A 24629-nucleotide genomic window follows, 5' to 3' on the forward strand; every position below is an offset into this window, starting at 1 on the left:
TGTCAGATTATGTAAAATAAACATATCATGTGTATTTTAACTGATGAATCATGTTCTACACTTTGATTTGCCCTCAGATAACCTTGGTTTGACTAGGAATGGCATTATTTTAAGGTCAGAAAAGGGAAGAATTGCACTTTGAGCTCATGGTTACTTTTGGAGACATCTGTAAACATCCTACACTTTTCTCATATTTCTGATTATGCTCCCTGACCCTAAATATCATTTCCAACAGACCCTGGACTGCTGGACTGGGTAGGCAGCAACTGGCTTTCTCCAATAAAAGGTTACCAGCCTGCCCTACATCAGCTCAGGTTGTTCTGGGCTCACCCCCAGCAACACACGTTAAGTTTCCTCTCTCCCTTATGACTCACGGCTCCTCTGAATCATCGCTACACTTGTCCTTCAAGTTATTCACCTGGCACTGAGTCTAAGTCACTCACCTGCATGGAAACAAGAGAGGGAAGGGGCTTCAGGAGAGCTGACCAGTAAGAATTCTTCAGAAACTCCCTGTGGAAGAGGGTCTGTCCTGGGCTGCAGACACGGACAGGGGTCCTGGGCTGCCCGAAGTTTCCAGAGTTCTTTGTCATGGGAGGAGATGCAGACAGGCCTTGGTGAATTTAGAAACTTCTCCTTCATGACAGATCAGTTGGTTATTAAAGGGCTTTGAGGGTCCCCTGTGGTCCATGAGCAGTGTTTCCTGCATGGCGATAGCACTGAGCCTGCCCCAGAGAACAGACTGCCAACATTCTGCAGCCTTATGTAAGCATAAGCGTCCCCGCCCCAGCCATTTCTCTCTCTCTCTCTTTTCTGGTTGTGCTATGCAGCAGGGGGATCTTAGTTTCCCAGCCAGAGACTGAACCCGTGCCCCATGCAGTGAAAGGGCAGAGTCCTGACCACTGGACCGCCAGGAAAGTCCCTACTCCCCTCATTTCTGATATTCAGCATTTAAAGTTCACACATGTAATTTTTAGGAACTCTAGGGGACTTGAATGAAAACCAGAACTCCTAATTGGTCAGTGATTTTTCCATCAAATTTTTTTCCTCACTACATTTTCAAGGTGAAGCTGGGGTGGAGGGGTGTGAGGGAACATAACCTAGGAAAAATTCACTTGTATTTTGCAAGGTTTGTGAGTTGGTTATTTCAGAAACTTTCTGTATCTGCAGTCAAGGAACAAAAGAGTCATTGTCCACATTGCCTTAATGAAAATAATGCCAACAAAGGTAGGCAGCACCAGCTGGGTGCCCGCCCTGTGGCTCCGCTCTGCGCCAGCACATTGTCCCTAAGACCACAGTCCCATGAAGCAGGTACATCGACATGCCCTTGACTCGAGAAGGAGCTGAGATGGGGCATGAGAGGCTTGTTCAAGGTCATCTAGTCTGCGGTAGAGGAGCTCTCCTCAGTCTACACTGCTTCCTGAGACTGGAGTGTCCCTTTAACAACAAGGTCCACAGTCACAAATGGGCTTTTACTAAACTGTGGTGGACTCAATGGATGCATTCTATTTTTGTTTCTTTCTTAGGTCAGGGGTGTTAGAGAGGAGGGAGGGAGAGAGAACCACTGCAGTTTCACTGGAATACGAGTGAAGGGAGCCTCACTGACTTCCAGGACAGCAGGGTGACAACCAGGTGCCCCCATGAGCTGACACCAACAGGAAAGGCGCTCCCTGAGCAGCTGAAGGCCTGGCCACTAGCCTCCTCCGGCGGGGGATGGCAGAGCAGAGGGCAGCCTGGGGGTTCCTGGGAGACCAGCTCCACCCGTTCCTGGAGCCTCAGCCACGCCTCCTCCTGTCCTTCAGAGTCAGGAGGCTTCCACTATGGGGACAGTCAGACCCAGTGACACCTGGCCCAGCAGAGGGAAGGGGTTGAAGATGAGCTCAGGAATTAGGTGGATGTGTCCACCTAGGGATGAGGCCAGCCCCCTCTCCCCCAGCTTCCATATGTCTGCCAAGCAGTCCCTGCTTGTCCAGTCTCAGCCAGGGAAGGAAATGAACACTTTTTCTTCTGGAGAAACTGAGCAACCTACAAGGAAAGGCCTGTAGACCCCGGCATTTGGGGTCCTCGCCGAATACTAGGGGGACTGCTACCCACCAGCAAGACGCAGCCAACCAGACAGTTTCCAGTCAGTGATCATGAGATATTTAAGAAAAACCTCAGACACAGAATTCAGGGCAAGTGGATACAAAAAAGAAAGCAAGCAAGAAAGAAACTTGAGGGAATAGAGAAAATTCTGAAAATGGTGGGGGACAGCTAAGTAACAACAATAATGTCAGTCACGCCCCCCCCACCCCAATAAAAACATCCAATGATTAATAGCTGCAGAGAGATACAGGGCACGATGTCATCCCTGACACAGCAGGATGCCACAGAAAATCTAGAGAATGAGAAAGAAGACTTGGGAAATAAAGTATGACTGCAGAAATGACAAATTCAGCTAAAGGTTTGGGAGACAAAGGTGAAGAGATCTACAGAAAGCACAATGGAAACAGGCAAGAAAAAACCAGAAAATCAGAACCTCAGGCCTAATGCCGCAGTTCTAAGCATCAGGATGATACAAATTTTGGCAAGAGAGGACTGAGAGACTGGAGAGGAGGCAAAAAGTGATAGGAAGAAATTTGCAGAATAAATTTTCAAATTGCAACTATCCTACCTAAATATCCTGTATAAGGCTGGAGAAATACTGTGCATCCCTGAGGAAGTCTCAGAGCCCTAGGATCAAAGATGAGATCTGACAGGTTTGTAGAATGAAAAAATAACTGGTCACACACAAAGGTCCAGAAAGCAGACTGGCACCGGACTCTTCCATGTCAACACTGGAAACTGGAAGACTCTGAAGCCATTTCCTCAAAACTTTTAGGGAAAATCTATCTGTCCCTTCAGACCCAGCCAAACTGCCAAATTAGTGTGCGGATAAAATAAAAACATTTTCAGACAACCAGGGTCATTTGTTATTCGTTATTCAGTCACTAAGTTCTGTCCAATTCTTTGCGACCCCAGGGACTGAGCATGCCAGGCTTCCCTGTCCTTCACCATCTCCCAGTTTGCTCAAACTCATGTCCATTGAGTCAGTGATGCCATCCAACCATCTCATTGTCTTTTGCCCCCTCTTCCTCCTGACCTCAACCTTTCCCAGAATCAGGGTCTTTTATAATGAGTCGGCTCTGTGCAACAGGTGGTCAAAGTATTAGAGCTTCAGCTTCAGCATTAGTCTTTCCAATGAATATTCAGGGTTGATTTCCTTTAGAATTGACTGGTTTGATCTCCTTGCAGTCCAAGGGATTCTCAAGAGTCTTCTCTGGCACCACAGTTGCAAAGCATCAATTCTCTGGCACTCAGCCTTCTTTATAGTCCAACTCTCACATCCGTCCATGACTACTGGAAAAACCATAGCCTTGACTCTATGGACCTTTGTTGGCAAAGTGAAATCTCTGCTTTTTAATACATTATCTATGTTTGTCACAGCTTTCTTTCCAAGGAGCAAGTATCTTTTATTTAGTTACAGTCACCATCCACAGTGAATTTGGAGCTCAAGAAAAGAAAATCTGTCACTGTTTCCATTTTTTTCCCATCTATTTCCCGTGTAGTGATAGGACCGGATGCCATGATCTTAGTTTTCTGAATGTTGAGTTTTTAAGCCAACCTTTCCACTCTCCTGTTTCACCTTCATCAAGATGCTCTTTAGTTTCTCTTCACTCCTGCCATTAGGGTGGTGTCATCTGCATATCTGAGGTTGTGGATATTTCTCCTGGCAATCTTGATTCCAGATTGTGCTTCATCCAGGCTGGCATTTCATATGATGTTAAATAAGTTAAATATGCTGGATGATGATATACAGCCTTCATGTACTCTTCTCCCAATTTGGAACCACTCTGTTGTTCCATGTCTGGTTCTAGAAGCCACTGGTCCTTTATGCTTTCTTTGAAAGCTACTGGAGAGTGTGTGCTTCTGGCATATGAGAGAGGAAAATGAAAAAATGAAACATTGGGCATTTAGGAGCCAGAAACCAAGAAAAGAAAGAAGCGAAGGCACTGCGAAGATGACAGTGAAGGGGAATCAGGAGGAACAGCTGTGCCCTGTGCCACAGAGCAGTGGTCAAGAATGGAGAGGAGAATGCGGGGCCTGCCAGGGGACACATCTGCATTTCAGATACTTTCACAGCAGGAAAATAACACAAGAAATGCAACGTTTAATGCACCCCAATGTTCACTGCAGCAGTTTTCACAACAGCCAGGACCAGGAAACAACCTAGATGTCCATCAACAGATGAACAGATAAAGAAGGTGTGGTACATACACACAATGGAATGTTACTCAGCCATGAAAAGGAATGAAATAATGCCATCTGTAGCAATGGCCCACTGCTAGATATTATCATACTAAGTGAAGTCAGAGAATGACAAATACCACATATGTAGAATCTAAAATATGATGCAAATGACCTTATCTATGAAACAGGAACAGTCTCACAGACACAGAGAAGAGACTTGCGGTTGCCGAGGAGGAGGGAGGGATGGAGTGGGGGCGTGGGCTAGCAGATGCAAGCCATTACAAACAGAATGGCAGCACAGGGAACTACAGTCAGTATCCTGTGACAAACCATGATGGAAAAGGATATGGAAAAGGATGCGTATGTACATGTATAACTGAGTCACTCTGTTGCACAGCAGAAATGAAGAAAACACTGTTAAAACAGACCTTCTCAGTTAAAAAAGAAAAAGCAGCAACAGTGTTTAGAAGGTGCTGACTAGCTGCCCTGGTGGTCTCAACAAGACCCGACAAGGCTACAGATAGTTCATTATAAAAAGAAGGCCAGAAGCAGGATGGGGAATAGACTGGGTGAGCCTGAGCACCGTCTCCCAGACACGCCCACCATCAGACTGGCCTCCTGCACCTGCACAAAGGTGCCGAAACAATGTCTCTGTGACTCACGCAACTCCTTACTTTGAAATGTTACATCAGTGTGACACGCCAGGTCGTATAAGTAGCAGCAATTAAGCGTTTTCAGAGGAAAAATGCCCAGCGTGTCTACCTACTCTTCATGTAGGACAACAGTCACTGCTCCCATAAGGATAAACATCCATCCACCATGTGCCTTTGTCAGCGGGGGAGTGTCCAGCCACGGTGGAGGCTCTCAGGTTATGACCGTATAGAGTGGTTTTTCCCTCCTGTAATCTCCACGATAATCTTGTTTCACCTTTAGAGAGTGTTCTGATTATACACTCAAGTCAACATGGACCATAAATGAATAGATTGTTTCTTAGAACAAGACATGCTCACACCACAGGCAACCATCGACAAAAACAAAAAAGGCAACCCACAAAAACAGAGAAAATATTTGTAAATTATATGACCAATAAAGGGTTAATACCCAAACTATACGAACACCTCACAGGACTCAACAGCAGGGGAAAAAAAAAAATGAACAGCCTGATTAAAAATGGGCAGAGGACCTGAACAGACATTTTTCTAAGGAAGACACACAGATGGCCAACAGACACCTGAAAAGATGCTCAGTATCACTAATCATTAGAGAAATGCAAATCAAAACTGCAAGGAGGTATCCACTCACACCTGTCAGAATGGCCATCATCTAAAAGTCTATATCTGATAAATGCTGGAGAGGGTGCGGAGAGAATGGAACCCTCCTACACTGTCAGTGGGAAGGTGAATTGGTGCAGCCACCAAGAAGAACAGTAGGGAGAGTTCACAGAACTTAGAAGCAGAGCTACCTTCTGGGCCAGTGATTATACTTCTGGACATTTATCTTCAGGAAATGAAATTGCTATTTTGAAGAGACAGCTGCACCCCATGTTTGCTCTAGCTCCATTCACAGCAGCCGAGATGGATGCAGCCTAAACATCCATCAGTGGACGAACGGTAAAGACAGGAGGGTGTCCCCTCTCTCTCCTGCGCTTCTACACACACACAATATTCAGCCATAAAAAGAAGGCAATTCTGCTCTTTTTGAGAACATGGATGGACCTTGAAGGCAATATGGTACATGACAGACTGAGAAAGACTAAAACCGTATGACCTCATTTTTATGCGGAATCTTTAAAAGAAAATCACAAGACCCAAAAAACTGGAACTCACAGATACAGAGATTAGATTGATGGTTGCCAGAGTCTGGAGGTGGTGAGGGGTAAGTAAAATGCCTGAAGAAGGATCAAAAGCTACACAATCCAGTTGTAAGATAACTAAGTCTGGGATGTAATGGATCACATGTTGGCCACAGTTAACAATGCTGTGCTGTATATTTCTAAGCTGCTAAGACAGTTGGTCTCCAATGTCCTCCTCACAGTGATGGGTATCAAATGGACTTATTGCGGTGGCTGTTTCACAGTGTTCACATATATAGGAAACACACTGCACACCTTAACTAATATGGTGCTCCATGACAATGATTGCTCAAGGAAAAAAATTAATAAAAAAAGATCAAAAAGTTGATGTCTATAAATTGCATGTGAAAGTAGATCACAGGGGAAATTTGACACTGGGGGAAAATGACTCAACCTGGGAATAAATCCAGAGTAAATGAGAGATTGCTCACAACCAAGTGGGACGCAGCGAGCTAGAGGAACTCAGTTATTTTCTCATACAACCCTAAATTAGTTTGTTTTAGACTCTGTGGAGTTGGATCATAAAGAAGGCTGAGCGCCAAAGAATTGATGCTTTTGAACTGTGGTGTTGGAGAAAGCTCTTGTGAGTTTCTTGGACTACAAGGAGATCAAGCCAGTCCATCCTAAAGGAAATCAGTCCTGAATATTCATTGGAAGGACTGATGCTGAAGCTGAAGCTCCAATACTTTGGCCATCTGATGCAAAGAACTGCCTCATTGGAAAAGACCCTGATGCTGAGAAAGATTGAGGGCAGGAGGAGAAGGGGATGACGGAGGATGAGATGGTTGGATGGCATCACCGACTCAATGGACATGAATTTGAGTAAGCTCCAGGAGATGGTGAAGGACAGGGAAGCCAGGCACGCTACAGTCCATGGGGTCACAAAGAGTCAGACACGGCTGCATAACTGCATGACTGAACAACAAGATCCTGTGGAGTGTATGCTGCAGGCTAGGAAGGATCTGGGAGACAGAGGAATTCGAAACTTTAATGTATCATCTATAGATACTTACAGTGTTAGAGCGACTTCTGGTCATTTTCCAGAGGTCAAGCTCTTAAGCAAAAGGCCATTCAGCTCAGGCCAATCTCCCACCCAAACCCACCACACAGAGCCAGCCTGGTGGGATGGCTTCCCCAAACACACCCAGTTGGGGCCTGTCCGCGATGCCTGTTGTCTGCCTGGACCCCCTCAGACACAGAGTTCCACCCAAATCCCGCTGTAGGTCTGAGGCCTGGTCTACATCTGGGTGGCATCTAGCTCATCACCAGCCTGCCTGCATCCTGCCAGGCACTCAGGTAGGAGGAGATGCTGAGAGATGCAGGCCCGGATGCGGAGCAAGGGTTCCCGTTTCCGAGGCACCCTCCTCCTCCAGAACAAAGGCAGCACTGCAGAGCCGGCCCCCCCTCACTCCACCCACTCACGACTCTGGGAGAATTCCAGTTTACTTACACTGCTTCCTACAGGCTGTGTGCAAGCGGTCTTTGACCTTTCGTTATGTGTAGGAGAAAGCCTCGCCGTTTCCCCATGGGTGACACACAGTGGCCATGGGGGCAGTGGCCCTTGGCGGAAATCAACTTCTCAAGTAACACACGGACAGGGGCCATCTCACTGCTTCTAGAAACTTCCGTATGCCATTTTCGGGTAAAAATTAAAACTTCTTCATTATCTTTCTCTCCAGCAAGACAGCTGTTTAGTGTCAGACTGTCACAGTAAGGACGAGACCAAATACAGTTCTTAAACGCAGTTTAATGAGAACACATGAAGTGAAACTCCTGCTGTTTCTCTAGGAGGCCTCACTGTGGAACCCGCTCCTCCGAGTGTGAGACTGCTTTGTGACATAATCCACACTGGCTGTAAAGGACGCTGCTCAAAGGAAACAACAGCTTCGTGAACGACAGGAGGGAATCAGATGACAAACACAGTCTCCCAGAATGAGGCTTCCGCCCCGGGGCCAAACTGTCCAGAGGGCCAAGCTACCAAGTCCAAGTTAGAAATGACAGGAGACCTTTCCCTGTGCACCGCATGGTACTCAGGCCGTGTTTGATGGCTTTTGTTTTTCTTGCTGCAGACGGTACTGCACACAATGATACATCCCAGAAACCAGATGGCACAGTAACTATTTTCCAACGAAGAAAGAAACAAGGACAAGGAAATATTTGTGGTCTTTCCAGAAATCTTTCACAACCTTCACATTTAATGGCTATTACTAGGAAAGCAGAAAAGTTTGCAATGATAGCCTAGCCACATAATTACCCATATGTGACCGATTTCTAAAATCTTCTGAGATAAAAAAGCATACCAGTGAACTGGACCTACTCTTTTGTGGTTCCCAACATGCAGAGAGAAGGGAAAATACTTGGAGAATATGCTAGTGAATCCACGGTGTCACTAGCTTCATACCAGGAGGCTGGACTCACAAAGACCATCTGCAAAGATACACCCTCGGCCTCATAGACATACAAGGGGGACCCATGGGATGCTGAGAACCAAAGCAGCGCATACAACAGGCACACTCCAGGGTTTCTGAGTTAAGATGGGGGAGAGACGCAAGAGACAGAGACACTAGCTGAATGCTTTTGTTTACAAAGGCTTTTGAGCATCATCAAAAACCTTCAGAGTCAATACATATCCTTCCCACAGCCTTGATCACAGGAGGCGCCCACGTCGCCCTCGTATGACCTCCACACCCAGGGTCAGAAGATGTGAACCTCACACAGCAAAGCTGCAGGTCCTGACTACAATTAATTCATAGCTTCCTTTTGAAGAAGGGAGCAAACGTGTGTGTCAATTTACACACGGTTATCCAGCCAACGTGTCTCATGAAAATCTACGTATTTTATCCAACTCGTTTAATAAGGACCTTATTCGTAAAACCAAATGAAAGAATATCCAGTTCCCTGCCACATATGGAAAAAGTTTTCAAAAACCAACATCCATTCCAGTGCTCTCCACAAGGTTTGTGTAATCGTAACTTAAGTCAAGTAAGGAAACAGTCATCCTTATGTTTGCTGAGAAAATGAGCAGTCTGCTTTTACACATGTAAGAGGAATTAACTCAAATAAAGCTCCCTGTGACTAGTATTTTCACCATTAGGTGATGGATTCTGTTCAGTGGAGAATCTACATGTTCACAGAAAAAAAGAAATGGATGGTAAAAAAAAAAAAACAAAACAGAAACAAAACTGGCAACCCAATGTTGGTCTGTTGCAGCAGACAGAAATAAATTCTCTAGTAGTAAAAGTTGTAGACACAAACTGAAATTCAATACCAAAGGGTTAGAGACTCATTAGCTGAGAATGACTGCCTTACAGTATGAAAATCTAGGAAAGAGGCTTATGCAATAAAAACTCACTCACAGTCTTCCCTGGGTGGAAGAGGTGGATAACCACAGAACGAACACACTGCTACGATGGAAATAAAATAAAATAAAAACACACTGCTACGAACAAACAAGTGTGAACTGGACTGGAGATGGCCATCTACTTCTCAGTACTGATACTGTGCCTGGGTTGCTGGGCGTAAAACCCCAGCAGGTGACCCCACCACCTGATGGTCCTGCCCCGCCCCTCCCCCGAGGCAGCCTGGCCCTGCCTCTCCTCCCGGCCCCCTGCCTCTTCTCCTAGCCCCCCTGCTCTGGGCCCACAGAGCCCCCTCTGCAGGGTTATCTGTGGGGTCCTTATTCCCACACAACACCCCGCCTCCTCGAACAGTGTCACTGGAAATGCTTCTGTACTGTTGCACGTTACTGAAGTCTTGAGAATGTTAGGAAACCTGTTTTGATCCTCTCTGGATCATGTGGTCCAGAGTAGTCCCACGTGGTCCTGGACTCCCTGGTCCACTCCGAGGACAGTGCTGATCCCCCCGGGTGGCTATCTCTCTTCAAGATCTCTGCGCCCGCCCAGCACCCCTCTCCCCAGCTTGACGCCAGCCCTGGCCAGGTCCTCACTCTGCTGACAGCTTCACTGCTTCCCCTGGCCGTCATCCATGTAAACGTTCCTCTAAAGTGTCCACTTTGGGCTTCTCTGGAGGCTCAGCTGGTGAAGAATCTGCCTGCAATGCAGGAGACCCTGGTTCGATTCCTGGGTTGGGAAGATCCATTGAAGAAGGGACAAGCTACCCACTCCAGTATTCTTGGGCTTCCCTTGTGGCTCAGCTGGTAAAGAACCCACGTGCATTGCAGAAGACCCGGGTTTAATCCCTGGGTTAGGAAGATCCCCTGGAGGAGGGCATGGCAACCCACTCCACTACTCTTGCCTGAAGAATCCCATGGACAGAGGAGCCTGGCGGGCTACAGTCCATAGGGTCACAGAGTCAGACACAGACAAGTGTCCCCTTTGGACTCCCTGACCACCTTCTCCATGCTGTGACAGCCTGTCCTGCACCTCCACTGGACACTCAGACATCCCTGGAATGCCTCAGCCACTCGCAAGTTCCTCTGTCTTGAGGTTTTGAACTTTCAGCATCCTCTCCCCCTTCGCTTGCTTCCCCATCTCCCTGTTATCCCATCTCCCCTCCTGAGTCATCTTCATCCTTGGTGTCCATTCCCTTGACTCCTAGCTCTTTTCCCCTCAAGCCCCAATCCAGCTTCACCTGCTTCCCTTTCTGACCCAGCAAGGGCCCGGCCGGTGGTGCAGGCCAAGGAGAAAGCCTTGATGCGGTGTTCACCTTGGAGGGCAGACCACCACGGCTGTTACCGAGTCCTGAGACCAGGCTCCCTGGGGGCACCGTGGGCCAGTGTCCAATCCCAATGGGTTCTCCCCATTTCCACAAAGCACACAAGTCCTATCCTGGATTCCCTGACCTCTCTCATGGCTAGCCTCAGCCTTGCTGGCTCTTATTCATCCCATTCGCCACAGCCCCCCTTCCTCAGTTGGCAGGTATTTTCCTGACAGTATTGTTATCTGACTCGGAACCTCAATCTTCCTTTTTGGGTCTCTTCTCCTTCCCCAGTGCTTCTGAGCCGGAGGTTTCATCCTACTTTCTATGCGAGGCCCCATGTGGACTGGTCACTCAAGGCTGACCTGAAAAATATCTGGCTTATCTGGGCTTTAAGACCGAAATGTCTGACTCCTGTCACTTTTATCCCAATGCCTGAGACACACCTCAGGAAGGGGGTGTGGTTGGCGGAGAGGAGAGGTGCACAGACAGTGAGTGAGGAGCAGAGTCTGTCTGGAACACAGGGTGTTCTCCAGGGAGGGCTCCCAGGATGCGGTCACAGCCCACGGGGAGTCCAGGAGCCTCCAGCGTCTGGGAGGAGAGGAGGGCTCGGGGCTGGGGCGGGGAGCTCACGGGCCGCAGCCTCCGGCCTCCAGCTGTGTTCAGAGCTGACCAGCCTAGGTGACTGAGCTGAGGCTGTACAGAGGGCGGAGGATGGCAGAGACAGGCTACAAACGGGCTTATTTTGTTAATGAATTTTTAAAATTGGATTTTTTAAAAAACTGTCTTTTTTTTTTTCTGGTCATGCCACAAGGCATGTGGGATCTCAGCTCCCCAGTCAGGGACAGAACCCGGGCCCCTGCATTAGAAAAGTGGAGTCTTAACCACTGGACAACCAGGAAAGTTCCAGGGCTTATTCTTTTAAAATAACACTTGTAAGCATAAAAGAACTCATATTGTTGAAAAATCAGTTGGGAAATCAAGTGAACAAGAAAACATCACGTGCTCAGAAGCCCACCTCCCTGAGAGCTCCTGGTAACATCTGCTGTATTTCCTTCTAACACACAGTAGGAACTTTCACTTATTTTTTTGGCTATGCCGTGTGACCTGCAGGATCTTAGTGCCCTGACCAAGGACTAAAAGTGCCCTCAGCAGTGACAACACGGGTCCTAACCGCTGGACTGCCAGAGAATCCCACATAACACACATTTAGTTTGTTGAAATAGTACTTCTTTTTCTTTCACAGAATTTTTCTTTCACAGTATGTATTCAGGTCATACATCAGTTTCTTCTAGTAGTTTCTGCTCAACACTTTTGTTAATATTTGGACACCAGATTCATAGCACTGTCTCTGGGCATGTGGTTCATACATGGCTCTGTCTTTCCTCTGAGCCAGGTCTGCCTCTTTAAAAATAAAAGGTCTCTAGCCAGCAGGGACTACATTTTCCAGCTCACTTTGTGATCACCCAAGGGGCCCTCATATGCACTTAGACGAGATGAGATGGATTCACTGAATAGGCATTGCATCATCACGCACTCGTTCACGGAAAGCACCTAATATTTAAGATGAACTCAAAGCATTCTTCTGGATGGCTGAGAACTACTTCAAATATACGTAGTGTCATCAGCAAATACTTCCAACTCTATTTTAGACACAAGAAGGACTCAAGCTTCTTTTAGGACATGTCTGTATCTTTAAGGACCTCATCATACCTGCTGGGAGAGGGCTCTCTTTGACCTTTGTTCCTTACTTTGCCCCCAACTGCTTTCCTCATTTTCTCTTTGTTCTGTGTGTTTAGATCTAGCAGGTAAGGCTTATCCTAGGATAGGACCTAGGAGACCATTTGTGTTCTAAAGCCAACCAGGCAGAGGGACAGAATTTAAGAGCAAGATCCCGAACCCCAGCCAGCAAAGGGAAAAGGAAGGAAAACTTCCAACGTGCTGACAGGGCTGCGCCTGGGGCCTGGGCCGCATCCCACGTAAACAGGATGGGGAGGAGCAGCCAGCAGCCCTGGAAGGTAAGCAGACGTCCGCGTCAAACGGTGCTGACCCGTCAAGGACACACACCTTGAAGCAGCAGTGTGCCTGCCCTGCGGCCAGCAGGCAGCAGGGTGCAAGGGTCCCTCGCTTTTCCACAAATCTTATGCTCTCTACAGCGTTGTAAAGGAAGATATTCATAAAAGATGACGCAGAAGAAACGAGGAAGTGAAAAGGCTCCCAAATCAAGTACCCTGGATGTCCTCTACTGTAACTCCATCAGTGGGATTTTAATTTGATCCTTCGTATTCACTCAGCTTCTAGGACAAGCAGGTCAGTGGGAAGTACCGTCAAGTGAGAAACCTCTGTGGTTGATGAGGACAGAGAATAGAGACCCTATCGTGTACCTGGGTCAGAAGTAACCCCGAGGAATGAGGTCCCTCTAAATGGGAGAGACTTCTTGCTCTTTGTGGGTCTGTTCTTGTCTCATTCATTCAAAATATTTCTGCACATTTACGGTCTGTCAGGCCCTGACCGAGGACCCTGCAAAACGGCAGTGAGGAGACAGTGAGGTCTTCCACGGTTAAGAAGCATCCCCATGGGAGAAACATCACCCAAACCAGCCTGCAGGCAAGTGAGCAGAGATCAGAAGTAGCTCCGTGCTGTGGGGACAGCAGAGACTGTGGTTTATGGGGACAGCTGGGGACGCCTCAGGCCAAGTGGTAACAGGGAACAAAGGGGGCAGCCAGCCATCTGCAGCCCAAAGACATGCCAGCGAGTGAACACTCCAGGCAAGGGGACCCCACACCCCAATTTCGCGTCTAGGAGCGGGGTGGGGACCATGGGGAGCTTCCAAGCAGGGCAGGTCCGGCTCAGCTGATCCTGTGATGAGAGGGTCGAGGCTGCCCCTCCTCCTCCTGTCTGCTCTCACCACTGCTCCTCATCATGCGGATGTCAGCCCAGAACTGGACCAGGTGACACGGTAGCAGTAGTGCATTTATAGGGCCTGTCCCATTGTAAGACAAGCGCTGCAGGAAGAACAGGGGCTCTCAGGGTGGGGGCGAGAGCAAGGAGGAAGACGCAAGGGTCCCCAGGAGCAGCCCATCTGAGAAGCCATTTGGCCCTTTCAGGTAGGAATCCTGACACTGCTTCCTCCGGCCGCCGCGGCGGGGCAGTGAGAACGCAAGCAGAGGAAGCTCCGCCCACACCTCGGGCAGGTGAGCCAGCAGGGAACGCTGCAGGGTCACGGCGCCATGCGCCATCCACAGACACAGGTCGGGCTCTGAGGCGAGGGGAGGACCCGCGCTCGGCTCACAAGCCTGCACTGTCTCCCCGTTGAGCGGTCCTGCGTCCAGCACAGGGACGTGCCCCGGCTTCCCCTCCTCCCGTCGCCTCTCGGACACCTCATCGGCTCCTTCCACACACACAGGAAGAACGTCAAAGAAGCAGGAAGTGACAGGGTCTGACAGCAGCATCCGCTCTTTCCACTCCTCTGGGCCTGGTGCAGGGCATGCGCTTGGTGAGCGGACGGACCTGCTTCTCTGTGCTTTCCGAACGCCGCCTGCTCAGGGTGGCCCCGAGGTGCCCCCAGGTTTTCCCCGGAGATGACACACGCCTGTGTCTTTCAGGGACTGCTTTTCGGCAAGAATAGAGAGACGGGCTTTTGTTTCCCATTAACAAACCGAGTGGTGTATTTATGTTGCCTCTTCAGGTAGCATTTGTAGACTTACTCGGTGGGCTCTGAACAAGGATGATAACGTGACAAGTAGCTCACAAGCTATTCTACCTTCCTCCCCTCCTCTTTGGCTCTGATAAGCACTATGATTTCAGCAGCACTTCACCTCTCCTGTGTACTGCGAGGGATGGCGCTGGGTGTCAGACACAGGGACTCTCAGACACTCTCACGACTTCCCTGGGTGCAGTGAAAGTGCCCTCTGGTCTATGGTGTGGTGTGTGGGCACCTGGATGTCACTGAACGGCTATGCTCAACCCCAGGGAACTCACACCGGGGGAGGGGCAGAGTCTGCGCCAAGGACACCGCCTTGGGCGTGAACAGGGGAACCCACAACCCTGGGGGGCGGCGCACCCTCAGGGCAGAGGCAGACAGCAGCCAGGGGCTGGGAGGGCGCCAAGACCCATGCTGGGGGTTTCTGTTCTAGAATCTTGCTGCAGAAAGGAATTCAGGACATTTCTATCTTTTCATTTTAGTCTTTTTTCCCCTCTCATGATTGCTACTGAGCTCTTTGAGAGGAAAAATACAGAGATTTTCCTTCTAACAATGACACTATTTCAGGAATTTAACAAATAAAATACCCTTTTCAGATTCACTTAATAAGAGTAAATATTTAAATTCCTACTATTTTCAGTCCCTCCTAATTGTTTCCTATTTGTTTGCTTACAAATGATTCAGATGAATGGTATGCCATAAAGTTCCCTACCCACCCCTCAAATATAAGCCCCTCCTTTTCTATGAAAAGAAGTAAAATCATGGGTTGATGAAAAAAGATTCAAGTGGACCGGTTTTTCCACTGCTAATCGTTAGATTCAAAATTTCATTTTTTCCCAAAGTATGAAAAGAAACAGACATGTATAAGAATTTTACTTAGTGGTTACATTAATCATTGACACCCTGGACATCATTCCACATTACCTATAGATGTCATTCAATGGCATTCCTATCAATGGATACAACCTTTAAAACAATGAGCCAACCTTCTCAGATAACAGAGAAAGGGGTGGAAGGCCTCATACCAGACCTTGGCACTAGTTCCCTCAACCACTTCTGTATTGTTTGACCTGCCGCTTCAAGCATGCACTCGCTTTGTGATGAAAACAAAATCCAAAAAAGTGCTACAATTCCTAAGAAAATTTAAAAATTGATATATATGTTGGAAGGGTCAATCACATATTATTTCCTCCGTAGTAACTGGAAGGTACTCATACAACATGGACATCATGAAGGGATGCTCTAAGGATATACTTACACGCAAAGATTTGAAAACAGAAAGCAGGACAAAACCTGCTACCAGCAATGTGACTTCTAAGCTACCAAGTTTCCCTCAATTTCCTCATGAAGGGAATTTAGACACTGAAATCCGTCCTCCCTGGACTTGACTTTAAACTGAACACCTGACTAGTAAGCAGATCATGATGTCAGTCTGCAAATTTGTGCCCAAGCCATTTAAGTAGCTCTTAATAACCACAGAAGTGTTCCGTCCATCTTTTATAGACATCCCCCCACACAGTTGAGTCAGCTGAAGAGCTGCTGAAACCCCTGAGATACGGAGGCTGCGAGGCCTGTGAGCAGCCCCTTCTGTTTGCTCTCCTGTGATTTATACTCAAGAGCCAGCAGGTGTTAGTGGACACCTTCCTTCTCTGCCCCAGGAGAGCTGGTCCCTTGCTTCATCCAAAGCACTGCAAATACACACTCTGGATGCAAAGATAAAAGCAGACGGCAGAGACAATTAATTCAGTGGGCTGGAGCTACAGGGGCATAAGCCTCTCTTCAGGTGGCCTCTCTGAGCTGCTGAGACCTGTCCCGCATCTCAGGGGGCTTTGTCTAGGTGAGGAACATGCTACTGTACACAACTGAGCAGCCCACCGCCCACAAAACGAGCCCGGCAGATACATGAGGAAGCCTGAGGTGTTCATTGTAAAAGATAATAAAAGCAAGTTCTGAAGCTGTGATACAGGCAGTGCAGAAGTTTCCTTTCACAGAAGTGCCTGCCCATCTGTTGACTCAGGCACTAGTCTGGCTGATTTGTTATTTGAGTGGTCTAATAATGCCCACGAAACTGCCCAATAAACAATAAAGTGATGAATGAATGTAAGATGCCATCCTAATCTGAAAACTGGCCTGTTCCCACAATGAGTCACAGTCAGGGGGAGGAAGCAGTCACTCCTGTCCTGAGGCTGCTTCCTGCCCCACAGCACACCCCTCCCCCAGACAGCGAGGGGAGCACAGGCCCTGGGGAGTCCATCCTCGGGCAAACACGGCCTCAATGATAGGACTCTGACGTTCCCGCCGACCTCCGTCAGGGTAGGGACTCAGCTCTGCTCTGCTCAGAGGGATCCCTTAACTGACTCTCTAACGGGTTCACCACCACCCTCCCCGGTGGCACCAGCGCAACCCCGCATACAAGCATCACCACCCTTTTGTAACACTGGAAACCAAGTAGGAAGGTGGTGTGGGTGGAAGCACGCCCTTCGTGGAACGCTGCACCCAGCGGCTTGTGCTGGGAGAGGCGCTCTCCCTCCACCCCTCCAGCAGCCTGCCACACCTGGAAACTCCATCTTCAGCCACAGGCTCCGTGCTTAGTCAGATTTCCTCACCAACTCCTCTACTTAAGACAGTGGCAGTGATTTTCACAGGCCGGCTCTCAGCAGGCCCTTCCCACCTTCTGAAGACACCTCTACCCCAGGCAGGACACCTGCGCAGCTGAAACCAGCTACGGTTTTTAGCAAAAGGTAGGTTGAACCAAGCCTCTCATGTACTTCTCTGCTTTGGGGTGTTTTTTACGTTTGAGGGGCCCCATTGAGTAGCAAGGTCACACAGCCGGGACACCTGCCTGCAGGCGGCCTTGCCCGGGGGAAGGTCTGGACCCTGGGCCCCTGGCAGAGGCTGGACCGTGGCTGTGCGACAGGGGTACTCACAGCTTGGGCTTGGCGAGCAGAGGCGGGGGCTCCTTCACGGGGGACAGCAGGGCGGGCGGGCTGGGGAGAGCGGTGCCGCCCTCAGCTCGGCCATTCACCATTCCGTTTACTCCGCGTGCGGGGTGCACACAGGTGGCTTCCCTGTCGGAAGCAGAGTTCAGCCCCGACTCGGGGCCGCTCTTGGGAGGGGCCTCTGCCGGCTTCTGGGCCACCAGCTCGAAGGGGCTCGCCTCCCATAGGGGAGAGGGCAGTGGGAAGTGGCCACTGCCGGACTCTCCTGCTGAGTCGTAGCCGCAGGCGTCTGTGCTGGCTGAGGGAGGGAGAGGAGGGAACTCGGTGAGATGGGCTGGCCGCAGCCCCTTCCCACCCCACCCACAGCCTGGATCCTGGGTGGGGGCTGCTGCGGGACAGTGCCAGAGGGGGCAGGGGTGGGGCGGGGCAGGCTGGTCCCCCAGGCTGGACTTCATCTCCCAGGTGGCTCACAAGTGGGACCCCGGCTACCAGGTTATTAACAAATTTCAAACAAGAGCTAAAAAAAGATGACAATAGACTACTGGTAACGACGACCTTATATGCAAGGCAGCAAAATAGACACAGATGTTAAGAACAGACTCTTGGACTCTGAGAAAAGGCAAGTGTGGGATGATTTGAGAGAATAGCGTTGAAACATGTACATTATCATATGGAAAATAGATGACCAGTGCAAGTTTGATGCGTGAAGCAGGGCACTCAAAGCCGGTGCACTGGGACACCCTGGGGGATGGGGTGGGGACGGAGGTGGGAGGGGGTTCAAGATGGGGGCACACATGTGCACCAGTGGCTGATTCATGTCAGGGTATGGCAAAAACCACAATACTGTAATTATCCTCCAATTAAATAAATTTGGGCTTCCCTGGTGGCTCAGATGGTAAAGCATCTGCCTGCAATGTGGGAGACCCGGGTTCGATCCCTGGGTCAGGAAAATCCCCCTGGCGAAGGGAATGGCAACCGACTCCAGTACTCTTGCTTGGAAAATTCCATGGACTGAGGAGCCTGGTAGGCTACAGTCCATGGGGTCGCAAAGAATCGGGCTGAGCAACTTCACTTTAAATAAATTTAAAAAAGAAAAAGACCACACAAACACTGTCAACGGACGCCACTTCGTCCTCTCTGTTTCAGCCTAGAACACCCTACCTGTGCTTCGCTGAGCTTAGCTCAGGCTACAGAGGTTTTCTGTGCTGAGCGGTGGGAACTCACTCCTAAAGCCAAGCAAGGCTCTCAGGGAAATGTCTTACGACCTCATAGGGAATTATTTCCCGTTCAGGGGACTGCTGCAGCTGTGACTCAGTGCAGAACACACTGCTCATTTCTCAGTGGATAACGGAGAGCATCCTGACACAAGGGTGTGTCTTCTGAGGACCCTGTGCCCCGCCTAGCACCCAGCAGGGCTTCTGGAGTGTCCTGCAGGTGCTTCCTGGGGCAAGCAGAAAGCTTGAGAACAGCTCTTGATCACGTTTGGCCAAGAGCAGATTTACCCTTGAGAAAAACGGGAAACACTACTAATCTCTGTCACACAGACGTGGGGCTAGAGCTTTGGCTGCATGGTCAGAGCACTGCACCTGTGCTGGCGCCACTCGCTGGGACCATCTTCAACCCTGAATCAAATACTGGACCCTCTCTGTGGCTCCGATCACAACCCTGGAGCCTCCTGTTAACAGAGTCCTTTGTCCTGCCAGCGGAGCCCTGTGAAGGAGAACTTTACAGTTCCTTTCTTACTGAAGATGACAAATCAGGAATCCCTCCCACTGCCCTAAACTGGTTTGTCTGTGTCTCTGCCGCCCCCTACCAACCAGCTTGCCAGCTTCTAGAGAAATCCTTTGAAACTTTCAGAGCGTTGAATCCACCTCCAGCTGAGGACTGCCTCCTGACCGAGGTGCTAGGTGCCGCCTTGGTCAAAGAGGTATTTTATAACCGTTGTAAAATAAACAACAGAAATATCGCCATAAAACCCAAATAAGGCTACTTAATAATAGCAGAATACTCATGTTTGACTCTTTTGTGACCCCATGGACTGTAGCCCACCAGGCTCCTCTATTCATGGAATTCTCCAGACATGAATACTGGAGTGGGTTGTTACTCCCTTCCCCAGGGAATCTTTCCAACCCAGGGATTAGACCCATGTCTCCTGCATTGCAGGCAGCTTCTTTACTACTAAGCCATGAGGGAAGCCCCAGAAAACAGTTAACTAAAGGTCAAAGCAACAGAGGAAAAGAATGGTTTCACGCTTTCCCTAAGTGCTAAGTTTCTGAGTTTACAAAAATGTCCCGATATTCTTGGAGGTTGGTTTGAACAATAAACGCGCTGCTTGAGTTCTTCGTAGGACTCAGCTCTCAGTGGAATCTGGTTTCTACGATCTCTGCCGCTTCTCTGGGTCTACTGAGCGGGGTTAAAAAGTGACTGACTCGCCCTGGTGCCTCCCAATCCCCGCATCATCCCGGTAGGCAGGAAGACACGGGCAGCCAGCTCCGTTGTTCCCAAGACAGAGAACACACACCCGAAATAGCTGCCTATGTGTGTTCTCTCACCACACTATCATCACCCTGTGGTTTCAGCTCTTGTTTCCCACTGCCCAACCCCTGTCCCCAGCCCACTCCCCCCGCCTCCCAGCGCCCCCCACCCCAGTCTTCTGTTTTGTGATGAAGCACAGATTCTTAGCATGACTCCTGGAGGCCGGGCAGTCCTCCGGGTGGTCCTTTCTGCAGTAGGGACCTGGCGTACCTGAAGTGACCACCAGCTGGGCAGTGCTGGCTGCTGAGCCGTAATCATTGCTGGCTGAGCACGTGAAGATGCCAGCGTCCTCGGGGAATGTCTCTGCGATAACCAGGGTGCAGATCTCCTCTGGAAGGAAGAGAACCGAGTCACTCATCAGAGGGCACCCACAGGGTTGCTCCCAAGAAGCCAGACTTCTGCCTTCTAACCCAAGCAAATTCGGTAACAGTTATCATGGGGTCACTTTATGAAGTATTCACAGCGGAATCTCTTGACATTTAATTTAGCTGTTCAACCTGGTGGCAAAGCTTTGGAGTCAGATGGATGCTTGGTGATTGTGGCCAAGCTCTGTCTTCATCAGCCTTGGCTTCTTCGCCTATAAAACAGGGATAATGTACTCCTCGTGAGGGTACTGTGACGAGGACACAAGAGGTTTGCAACGCGTGTGCCCATACGCTTGGTACGTGGGAGACGCCAGCCCTGCCTAGTTTGGCTGATGCTCATGAAGTTCTCAATAACAAAAGAACTGCTCAACTGAAGCCCTTACTGGGGACATCAAGCTTCTCTGAGAAGCTAACAATGGGGAAAAGAGAACACAATGGGGAAATGTTCGACTGCAGACAGTTACTCTGGAAGCTACTGTTACACAGCGTGGCTGTCTTCTGTGGGGTGAGAAGCTCAGACTCTGGGACCAGAGACCGGGAGACCGGGGCACGAATGAGGGTCTTGCCACGTGGTGCCTTTGTGCCTCTGGCCCACCTCTTACCTAAAGATGGAGACAGTAAGAGAATGTACCCTCTGGGTCTTGTATGGACCATGACTCATAAATCATCCATCACAGGGTTGTCATGAGGGTCGATGCTGGTAACCATCACAACAGTTCAGAGTTACAGAAGCCCTTCTCCAGCATGAGGTACCATTATTAGCACTGAACAGACATGAGTTTAGATTTAACCCTCATGCCAACCTTGCAAGTTACATTTCCTATGATTAGCCTGTTTTACAGATAGGAAAGTTGAAGCACGGTAAGGCTAACTGATTTACCCAAAGTCACACAGTTCATGAGTGGCAAAATCAGAATTTGAACCAAGTCGGGCTCCAGACTTCACTCTCATGACCATTTATGGTTGTGACAAGATACGCACTATGCTTAGGGCACTGCCTGGTGACTTAGGGTGACTGCTACGTCGTAAGGAACTGTCGGTGGTTTTGCTAAAAAGAAGCTTAATGTAGAGTGTAGTACCTATTCCCAGTTAATCAATGTATGCATAATATGCATTGTCATTTTGGGAGTCGATTACCTATTATTACATGGAATGATGGTCTATGTTGCATCAGTGACATAGGACGGCTGTGTTGGTAAATGTTAAGAAATGTTGTGTACTTCTGATTCCCACAGACACCGATTAATCGCACATCATGTGGAATACGTGAGACTGTGCTGTGGCTTGTTTGTAGGAATGGCTGCGGCTGCTCCTCCTACACCCAGGCCCAGACACCCCCCACACCGGGCTCTGCAGTCCTGCCCCAGGCCTGGTATCGGGGGTTCCCCTCTTACACTCAGGCCCCACTCATACCGGGCTCTGCAGTCCGGTCTCAGCCTGGGATCTGGGGGGCTCCCTCCTATACCCAGGCCCCCCACACCAGGCTCTGCAGTCCTGTCTCAGTCCTGGGATCTGGGGGTTCCCCTCCTACACCCAGGCCCCCCACCCCCCGACACCAGGTTCTGCAGTCCTGTCTCAGTCCTGGGATCTGGGGGTTCCCTTACTACACCCAGGCTCCCCCCGACACCAGGCTCTGCAGTACTGTTTCAGTCTTGGGATCTAGGGGGTTCCCCTCCTACACCCAGGCACCCCCCACACCAGGCTCTGCAGTCCTGTCTCAGTCCTGGGACTTGGGGGTTTTCCTCCAACACCCAGGCCCCCCTGCACTGGCCTCTGTCCCAGTCCTAAGATTCAGCTGGCCTGGCAGCTGCTTTAACCTGGGGGCGGTGGGAATGATGTCCCTTTGGAGCCAAAGTCTCTGCGGCCCTGTCCCTCTGCTTCATCTCTGCGAGCACTGATGGACCCTTGGTGACCTGGAACTCAGGGCCCCCCAAGCTGGGATGGGCCATGCCCATCACCCGAGGGCACTGGCTCATCCCAGCTACCCTGGAGGCTGGCCACGCCCACCATGTGCGCCCATGGGGTGGGGGCCAAGCCTGACATGGACCACAGAGCTGCGAACGGCTGAACCACAGAGTCAGGCGCCACACAGTGGTCGCCCCGTGGAGGCACTGGTGTCTGCGCCCCTGGGCCTTGTAGCAAGAGCTGGCAGACCTTGGTGGGGGCCGTGCGCCTCTGACAGCCCCGATGGCATGCTTCTCAGAGTTCAGAGTTAAGGCATCTCTCCTGGAGCCAACCACCAGGGATGAGATTAGCAAACTGGCCTCAAAACAACTCATGCTGTAAACACAGTGGGTTTATAAGAAGTACTATCTTATAATAAAAATACTGCTATTTATTAAAATTACATCTCTTAACTTTTACATACCAACAGAAGTAGGAAATGCAAAAGTAGAGCAATTAAGGCTTCCTTGGTGGCTCCATGGTCAAGAATCTGCCTGCCAGTGCAGGAGACACGGGTTCGATCAAGCCCGTGTGTCACAATTACTGAGCCTGTGCTCTAGAGCCTGGGGACCACAAATGCTGGAACCCAACTGCTCTAGAGGCCATCCTCTGAGACAAGGGAAGTCACTGCAACGAGAAGCCTGAGCACTGCAGCTATAGAGGAGGGCCCTGCCAGCCCGACGTCGATGCTACTAGAGAAAAGTCCAACAGAGATCCAACACGGCGAAGATGAAAAATAAGTGAATAAAAAGTAGACCAATAAAACAGTAAATAAAATGAAAGTAAGTCTTCCTTTATATCCCAAGAGAGCTTGTTGACCTTAACTTCAATTGCAAGATATGCTGAGTTCTTAATAACGTACTGCCTTCTTTCAACAAACAAAATTATTTTCCCTTTTTGAAATGATGGTATCATTGGAGACTTCCCGTGCTATGAATAGTGGGGAAATGCTGGGCACTATGCATTTTCTCTTCTAGTTTGTTTTAAACGGATGCGGGGGTTGCCATCCGCTTTCATAGGTCATGATCCACAGTTTAAAAACACTGCCCTAGGGGGCCCACTGGAGTTCCTGGCTCAAAAACCGTCAAGGAATCCTGTTCGATGGAGCTGTCTGGCGTATTAGGAAAGGGTTTTCAGGGAAAGGCTTGAGAGCATTTATAGCACACGACTATCACTGATGCAAAGGCTCAGTGGCCAGAACGGGAGGGTGACAGGGAGCAGGGGGAGGGTGCCCTGTGTGTCCTGACTGCACTGCACACACTTCCAGGCTCTCCACCCACAAGAAAGACACGAAGCTAGAAACAATTCCAGTCGGGGCAGGGGGTCACGTAAGACGAATCCTGGAGAAACTGATTTATCCAGAAGTGCATCAGGGGACTGGGGATTTGTAAACTGAACACATAAATTTGGGCTACAAGGACTAGCTCAAATTGCTCATTCCTTTGGGCGAGGTCCAGGGGATCCCCCTAAGGTCACAGTTAATTAACGTTGAGGCCAAAACGCTGAAGGTCACACCCTGCCTCCCATGAGCTCCTTAGCACAAGGCCTATAGGTGTTCTGCATTTGCTCCTTGTCCAGGAGATGGGGAACTCAACAGAAATGAAGCTGTGAAAGGTGGGAAAGGGGGAGTTTCTTGGATCTGAACATCCGAATTACTCTCACTGTCCAAGTAACTCACTGCAAACCCACCTGCAGGTGGGCTCTGTGTCCTCCAGGTACCAGACACACTGGGAGGATGCCAGACCAGCCCCAAGGGCGCTGTCACATGGCCCTGCTGGTAGAAGAGATGGACAGCCCAGTCTACGGAGATTTGGGGAAAACCCCCCACCCTCCACCCTGTCCTGGCCATTCTCTGGAAGGTGGGCAGCAGCATTTGCTGCTGGGCGTCCGTGCCCGCCTCCCCATCGCACTGTCCTGGAAGATGGAGCTTCTGGAGACAGAGAAATGCCTGAGAAGCTTTCCTTGCAAGCACGGTGCTTACAGTTCATACAGTGCTGTGCTGTAAACGTACCTTTTAAATCAGGGTAATATCTTACCTAGCAGGGATGAGAGAAATCGGTCTGGGAGCAATGACCTCGTCAACTCTCAGAGTGCCTTCTTATGTTATCTACAATTTTGTGATTTTTTTTTTTTAAGTCATGCCATTTTAAGAAAACCCCAGCTTGTTTATACAGCTGCCCCTTCTCACCCAGAGGACCCTTCAGAGAATGAAAAGCCTTCGTGTTTCAAATCTGACTCAACAAACTTCATTTTCCAGCAATTCTCAGGAACACTTCTCCTGCATAAAATGAGGTATGTTCATGCATAGAGCTGATGACCGACTGGATAGTTTACATACAGAACAAAAAAGTCAGAATAAAAAAGCACAA

General features: G+C 49.5%; 1 protein-coding gene across 1 annotated transcript in view; it reads right to left on the minus strand.

The window, feature by feature from the left end:
• The window catches only part of PALLD (palladin, cytoskeletal associated protein), a 364323-nt gene that overhangs the window by 154570 nt on the left and 185124 nt on the right, over positions 1-24629 (minus strand). The window contains 2 exon segments of the mRNA XM_070376055.1: positions 17405-17714; positions 20162-20281. Coding sequence (XP_070232156.1) covers positions 17405-17714; positions 20162-20281 — 430 coding nt within the window.

The sequence above is a fragment of the Bos mutus genome, chromosome 8, assembly GCF_027580195.1.
Source record: "Bos mutus isolate GX-2022 chromosome 8, NWIPB_WYAK_1.1, whole genome shotgun sequence".
In the NCBI taxonomy this organism is placed as follows: domain Eukaryota; kingdom Metazoa; phylum Chordata; class Mammalia; order Artiodactyla; family Bovidae; genus Bos; species Bos mutus.